Genomic DNA, 7,722 nt, shown 5'->3' on the forward strand with positions numbered 1-7,722 from the left:
CTTTGCTGAACACCTGAAACTAACACAACATTGTAAATCAACTGTACTCCAATATAAAAGAAAAATTTTTAAAGAACGCTATTTACGATATGGCTGCCTTACTATGAGCGTGATCATGTATTGTTTGGAGGCCTTCCTCTCATACATCTTAAGATAAAGGGGGTTTGATGCCAGCAGTGTTTTTTTTTTAAACCTCAGCCTACGAGGCGTCTCAGGAGCAGCCCATCCGGAAGAGACGGCGGTGATTTTGGTAACACTATCTTGCCAGGAGCCAGCGAGCAGGGAAGACTCCCCGGGCTGCCCTCCGGTTTCTGGCCGAGCAGCCGAGGGACGCGTGCCTGCCAGGGCCTGCGGCGGGAGCCCATCGTGTCTCCAGGGGCCGCCAGACTGAAGGCAGCTCGTCTTTCCGGCCTCTGACCGGACGCCAGGCACGGTGTCACCAAGCCCGTATAAAAGCGAGGGGCAGGCACAGTCCAGGCGCGCTGGGGACACGGGAGGACACCTGCCTAAAGAAGCTGCGCCGACCGGCCCGGACAGACCTCAGAGTAAGCCTGGGTGATGCGACCACGGGGCTGGGCCGTCCGCGGGGTGCGGGAGCCAGGGCCGCACACTGGCGTCTTCTGGGGATTTAACTTTGTTAGCAGCTTCTGCCATTCAGCCTTCCGGTGACAAAGCCCGGGATGGAGACCGAGCCGCCGGCCCCCTCCCCCTTCCTCCCACCCCCGCCGACTGCGGGGACTGTTTCCACTGTCCGCTGCTGGCTTTCTGGTGCCCCTTGGCTGGCTGGCTGGCTGGCTGGCTGGCTGTCCGTTGTTTCTGCTCCGTGAGGGTTTGAAGGGCTGCACTGCAGGGCTGGTCTTTCCAAGAGTAAAAGCTCTGATACCCCGTGTCTCTGGGAAGCCCCGCAAGGAGAACAGCCAACTCACCTTAAAATGTCAACTTTTCCCTCGGTCAGAAGGAGTCCAGCGCCAACCCCTGGTCCCACCCAGAGGCAAAACCCTTGAGTGGATGCACCCCAGCCCCACACACACAGTCGCCCACGTTTTCACTCTTTTTTTTTTTTTTTTTTTCGTTTTCACTCTTTTAGTTCACCGGCAGCACTGCCAGCAAGGATTTGGCCCCTGGGGGATAAACTGCGGCGTTTCTAAGTCCTCTGGTCTACGGGGGACCCTGGGGGGATAGGAGGCTCTCCAAGATCAGCAAGGGGCCTGACCCAGGCTCCTTCAAATTACTGCCGCTGCCCTGGGTCTTGGAGTGTGTGAGATTTTGCCTTTAAGAGCAGAGTCTATTACCCACAGCCCTCTGGCTCTCTTGAAAGTAAGACTCACTGGCCTTCAAAGCCAGACATTCTGGGGTTCATCTTCCTGGTGCAGGACCCCCAAGCTGGAGAGCTAACTGTGGGGCTCAGACCCCTTGCTCCTTGGGGAGAAACTCTATGATCGTGAAATCCCTCCCATTTGTGGGTTGCAGACCCAAGGGTGTGGGTCTTGACTATACTGTGTCTCTGCCCCTCCTACCTGGCTGGTGGTGGTTCCTTCCGTATATCCTCAGTTGTGGAAGGTCCTGCCAGTCTTCTGGTCACTCTCACTGACAGCTGCCCTGTGAGTAGTTAGAATTTGCACGTGCTCACAAGAGGAGGTGAGTTCAGGGTCTTCACCATCTTGACTCCTTCCCCATCATTGCTCATTTTGGAGTTAACAGCCTCCTTTCATGGAGTTCACTTATTTCTTTATTTGCTCTGCAAATATACGTGTGTATCCTGGTGCCACAGGGGGCCTGCGGTCACCTGGAGACACACCGAGGCCCATGGGACCCAGAGGAGGGGCCCTGCCTGATTGTCAGGGGAGGCTGGGGTCCTCAGAGTGTGGACATGACAGCGGAGTAGGGCTCATCCCTGGAGGCTGGGGAGGGGCTACATTCCAGGACGAGGGACAGACAGCCACGCAGTCACACAGAGTGAGGAGGGGTCTCCCCTCATGCCCATGGCATTCTGCAATTTCACTGTCACAGTAGACCCTGTCCCCAGCTGGGCTGCACTTGCTCCCAGATCCAGCCTGTCCCCACCTCCTTGGTGAGAACATGGTGAAGACAGCCCAGCCCCACGTGCCAGGGTGAGGACCAAAATAAACGATGGCCCTGAAAGATGGGTTCACGGCAGGCTGTCCCATCCCTCGGGCTCCTGGCGTGGAGGGCAGTGACCAGGAGGAGGGTGGCTCACCCCGCGGCTCGGACAGGACAGCCCTCCCCGCCGTTTCCCCGCCTCCCCCGCCCTCCTGCCCAGACCCTCCCTGCCAGCTTCACCCTCCGCCCTTGAGGCCTGCAAGTGTCTTTTTTGTTTCTCCTTCCGAATCCACAGCAGGTGCAGGCTTGGCGCTCTGGGGTTAGTCACGCAGCCGCGTAAACCCCGACCCAACAAGCCAGCAGCCTCGGAGATTTAAAGTTGTTTTAAGGGATCTGCTGCCGGTCTCCAGGCTCTGTGGTTTCTTCTTTAGTTTTTGTAAGCATCCTGCACCTGAGATGCTTTTAGACTGCGAAGCGGGCGGCTCATCATTCTTCCTCTCTCCTCCCGGGCTCCTGCACCAGCGTCATCTCCTTCTCCCACACTGCGCCCTGGGTCCAGCTCTGGCCACAGATGTGAGCAGCTGTCCCTATGGCCAGCCCTCTGTCCCGAGGGTCAACCAGTGTCCAGAGCACGGAAGTTGCTCCCCAGTACTCACGCCCATGCACACAGGCACGTGTGCACACGTGCACACACATGCAGCATGTGTTGACAGGCTGGCACTGGGCCCCTTCTTCACTAGAAGCTGTGGACTAGACGCCGTGCAGGTGGAGCAACAGAGGAGCCAGCGCTGTGGGGCTGAGGGCTGGGCCTCCCCCCCGCTGCCCCCACCCCGCTCGCCCTCTGCCAGCAGGGAGCAGCCTGGTTGGCCCTTCAGTGCACGGCCTGAGGTTTTAACAGCAGCCAACTCTACATGAAAAACAAAAGCTCATTCTGTCCCCAGAAACTTACCTTGATCTCGATTTCTAATTAAGCTGGAGGTGCCCTTCCAATGATCTCGGCTTGTTTCAGGGGTCCACTGGGGTCCTGGAATCTCCCACCGGGCTTCTCCTGACCCAGTGTCCACCTGTGTGTTCTGAAACATGGGGTCTTGATAGAACACGTGGGGTGCAGCCAGGCCAGCAGGTCAGGCTGTGACTGCCGTTGAACAGACAGTTTGTCACTCATGGTCCCCAGAGGAGGGGGCACGCCCCACACTGCATGGCCTCCCGGGGAGCGGCAGGGTCAGCTGGGGGGCAGGGAGAGAGGGGGCTGTGATTTCCATGGGAAGGCCCAGATGAGGCAGGGCAAGCTGAGGAATTCCAGTGGCCCAGGGTGCAGGGCTGTCCCTGGTTTCTGGTACCTGGTCCTGGGTGATGAGGGCAAGTGGATCGTGGCCCGGAGTGTGGCAGCCCACAGAGGGAGCCTCTGGATTGGTTGGGGTATGTTTGAAAAGGCACCCAGGAGACAGGAAGCCCAGGCACAGCACTGGGACGTCCAGAAGAAGGCGTGTCGGGGTCGTGTGTGCAGGGTAGACACTAGGGCCCCGAGCTTACAGAAGCTGGAAACCTGGTCATGCAATGAGGTGCTGGAAGGTACCACAGGCTGAAGCAACAGACACTGAACGTCTCCATCCTGGAGGCTGGACTCCAAGAGCCAGGCGTGGGCAGCGGGGTCCCCTGAGGCCTCACTCCTTGCCGTGTGGACGGCCGCCTTATCCCCGGGTCTTCATGGGGCGCCCCTCTGTGCGTGTCTGTGCCCTGACCTCCTCTTCCTATAAGGACCCCAGCTCTACTGGGTCAGGGCCACCCTAGTGACCTTTTCTAGCCTTAATTACCTCCATCACGTTCTGCAGTCCCGGGGGTTGGGACCACCTAGAACTTGGAGGACACGGTTCAGCGACAGCTCAGGGTGCTCAGGAAGGGACACCTGCCACGGGGAGCCATATGAATTGCTAGCCGTCCTCACCCAAGACCACCTGCATGAAACATCCAAAGACCCGAAATGGGATTTGCCATCAGCTGCTACTTCCTGTAATACAGGAAACAGTTCCAGAAGGTGGCAGGGCCGCTGGTCTTAGGCCATGAGGGGCTGACAGTTCAACTCCCCAAAAAGGTGTACAGGGTGCCTGGGAAATGTCTGGGGCCAAGCCAACTTCTTTGTTGTTAACAAGCTGGTTTCATGTGCTCTCGCACCAACACGGCAGAAAGTGACTGAGGTCCTGTAATTCTCCTTTATCCAGAAAATGAGTAAAAGCTACACCTTGAAGAATCCGGCAAGGGTGTCCTACGATGCTGGAGTGATAAAGATGTTTTGGGAGAAAAAAATCGAGCTTCACACTAAACAGCTGCAGAACGAGGACATGAGGATCCGCAGGAGTGCCCTGGACAGGTGAGCACAGTGCCAGCGACCTGGGGGCACAGAAACACACCTGCACCAGGGTTGCTCAGCCCTCAGGATGCAGACGTCCACAGACCCCACCACCACCACCCGCTTCCTCTCCCCAGATCGGTGTCACAGGAGAAATGGGTACAAAACACTGAACACCAACCACGTTAACTCAGATTCAAAATCACATTATTGAATCACTAGTGGGAGAGAGGAACACCCCATCCCTCCCTCCCCCCATCCCACCATCACCCCATCCCTCCATCACCCCATCCCTCCTTCACCCCATCCCACCATCACCCCATCGCTCCTTCACACCCTCCCTCCATCACCCTGTCCCACCATCACACTGTCCCACCATCATCCCATCCCTCCATCACCCCCTCCCACCATCACCCCCTCCCACCATCACCACATCCCTCCTTCACCCCATCCCACCATCACCCCATCCCTCCTTCACCCCCTCCCTCCATCACCCCATCCCACCATCACCCTGTCCCTCCTTCACCCCCTCCCTCCATCACCCCGTCCCACCATCACCCCGTCCCTCCATCACCCCATCCCTCCTTCACCCCGTCCCACCATCACCCCGTCCCTCCTTCACCCCCTCCCTCCATCACCCCGTCCCACCATCACCCCGTCCCTCCATCACCCCGTCCCTCCTTCACCCCGTCCCACCATCACCCCGTCCCTCCTTCACCCCCTCCCTCCATCACCCCATCCCTCCATCACCCCATCCCACCATCACCCCCTCCCACCATCACCACATCCCTCCTTCACCCCATCCCACCATCACCCCATCCCTCCTTCACCCCCTCCCTCCATCACCCCGTCCCACCATCACCCTGTCCCACCATCACCCCCTCCCACCATCACCACATCCCTCCTTCACCCCATCCCACCATCACCCCATCCCTCCTTCACGCCCTCCCTCCATCACCCCATCCCATCATCACTCCCTCCCTCCATCACCCCATCCCTCCTTCAGCCCCCCTCCATCACCCTGTCCCACCATCACCCCCTCCCTCCATCACCCCGTCCCACCATCACCCCCTCCCTCCATCACCCCGTCCCTCCTTCACCCCTCCCCCCATCACCCCCTCCCTCCATCACCCCCTCCCTCCATCACTCCGTCCCACCATCACCCCCTCCCTCCATCACCTTATCCCTCCTCACCCCCTCCCTCCATCACCTTATCCCTCCTCACCCCGTCTCTCCATCACCCCGTCCGTTCATCCCCACTCTCCTGAGGGTCTTGTAGGAAGCTGTCGCCCAGGATTAGTCTGGCTTTGTCTGTTTTCTGACAGTTGTTCCCACTGAGTTCAGGATAAAACAACGTGTCCCTTCTACTCCTTCCTGCACATTTGCTTGACTTGCAGATACAAAGCCACCTCTTTCTTTACTGGGTGGACTCCAGGGGCCTGTGAGTGCTGAGGGCATCTCCCTGAGCTCAGGTGACCCTGAGCAGACCCAGGAGTGACCGCTCGTGGACAGCTAAGACGGCGTATTAGCACCTAGACAAGGATTCAAATGGCCAGAAAATTCCAAAGCGGGCGCAGCCTTAGCCCACAGATAGCACCAGCAGCTGCCGCCCTGGAAGCTGGGCTGGAAAGGAGGATTCTTGGGGGCCGCGGCGGGACCAGGCTTGCACTGACCTTGTGAGCAGCCAGAGGTCTGGTTGGCGCGCTGGGCGCCCCCCACCTGTCGTCCAAGGCTTCTGGCCACTCGGCACAGGCATGGGGGCCATGACATCTCCTGTCCTCACGGTGAAGGCCCCAGAGCTGGTCACTGCACCCACCTGGCCTCCGGGGGCAGGGGTCCTGCACGGAACCGTCACACGAATGGTTCCCCCCCACCCCAGGCTCCCTCCCGGGTCTCCGTGGCCTTGTCCCTGTCTTTCATGTGTCATCAGGCCCTGGGATGTTCTGGGTCTTTGGTCCATGGAGGCAGGTCCCAAGAGTGGGCCACGGGTCAGCACCGGCCCGGTTAGTCACTGAGGTCCTGGACTGCTAGGGGCCAGACTGGGGAAGGGGGTGACATCTTCGCCTCTCTGGAGAGAAGTGGCTGTTACGGAGCCTCGGACCCCTGCCAGCCCACACCTCACTCCTGGCCGGCGGCAGCTCTGGGCCACGTCCCCAGGGCCACCACAGCCTGGTAAAGGGCAGGAGCGTGGCCGAGGCGCGGGGCCCGGCTGTCCCAGCCTCTCCATGGGCTGCTGGGAGGCGCCCTCCTCACCTAGGTCCCTGGGCACTGGGACAGGTGTCTGCGGGGACTCTCGTTACCAGTCTGCCCGCCAGCCCTGGAGGTCAGTCCGGGCCAGGCGCCCCCCAGCCTGCCTCCCTCCAAACCAAACCACATGCTCACATGTGGCCCACAGGCAGGTGTGACCCCTTGGCCAGGCCGTTCCCGCCCGGGGCACACCGTGTGTTGTGCTGTGGTCACCGCAACAGGCCACCTTCTCAGGAAGGGACCGCCCAAGGGGCCGGCGTGAGGGCGCATCCAGGCCTTGGGAGCACAGGTGACTGCAGTGATGGGCGCATCCCCAGGTGCGAGTCAGGACGCAGCTGGATCCCTGCTTTCCCTTCTGGGAGGAGCCCGAGTGAGACCCTCCGTGGCAGGCGAGGCCTGAAGCGCGGGCACCAGCTGGCAGGGAGGGGGCAGCTTAGCTCGCACGCGGCCAAGGTGCCAACACACGGGCCCAGCTGACCCCAGCCCTCCCTGAGCCCAAACGGTCGCCCGCCCCAGGCTCCGCAGCGAGTGGGCTCGGAAGCTGGAGAGGAGGAACCAGATGACGCTGAGCAGCCAGGAGGCGCCCCCGGGGCCCACCCCGCCCGGCACCCCCGACCAGCCCGCAGCCTGAGGCCCGACCTGCTTCCCCCGACGCTCCCGCCGTGGTCCCCGCGCCAGCAGAACCGCTTTGTGGTTTTGCGTCTCTAGCGTGACGCAAGCGCCCAATAAAATCTAAGATGAGTGGATGTTTTGTGCACATTTGTCTTCACATCTGTAAAATGTACACAGATTAAAAGCGACAGTGATGCTACTAACTTACAACAAGCCACAGAGAGAAGCCACTGGGCTGCAGGGACTCGTGCAATTTAAACACAGTTTCATTCACCTTTGATCAAAATGTGTGCAGAAGCTCAGCCTCAGGATGATGCCTGACGTGAAGGTGTGTAGAGCATGTGCTTCCCCAGAATTCCTTCACACTCTTTACTCACTACCAGGAACATCTCAGGAAGCTAAGCAGTCCTGTCCTCACAGTCAGAAATTTCACTTGGGTCTGGAGGCACCAATCT

At 59.7% G+C, this 7,722-nt stretch overlaps 1 protein-coding gene across 1 annotated transcript; it reads left to right on the plus strand.

Annotated features, from left to right (window-relative positions):
• The first annotated feature begins 393 nt into the window (after positions 1-393).
• On the plus strand, positions 394-7,401 carry FAM240C (family with sequence similarity 240 member C). Its single transcript, XM_060151197.1, has 3 exons — positions 394-545; positions 4,281-4,429; positions 7,172-7,401. Exons 2-3 carry the CDS (start codon positions 4,284-4,286, stop codon positions 7,284-7,286), a joined length of 261 nt encoding a protein of 86 aa, XP_060007180.1. The 5' UTR covers positions 394-545; positions 4,281-4,283; the 3' UTR covers positions 7,287-7,401.
• The last annotated feature ends 321 nt before the right edge of the window (positions 7,402-7,722 follow it).

This window comes from Lagenorhynchus albirostris, chromosome 6, assembly GCF_949774975.1.
Source record: "Lagenorhynchus albirostris chromosome 6, mLagAlb1.1, whole genome shotgun sequence".
NCBI classification, from domain to species: Eukaryota; Metazoa; Chordata; class Mammalia; order Artiodactyla; family Delphinidae; genus Lagenorhynchus; species Lagenorhynchus albirostris.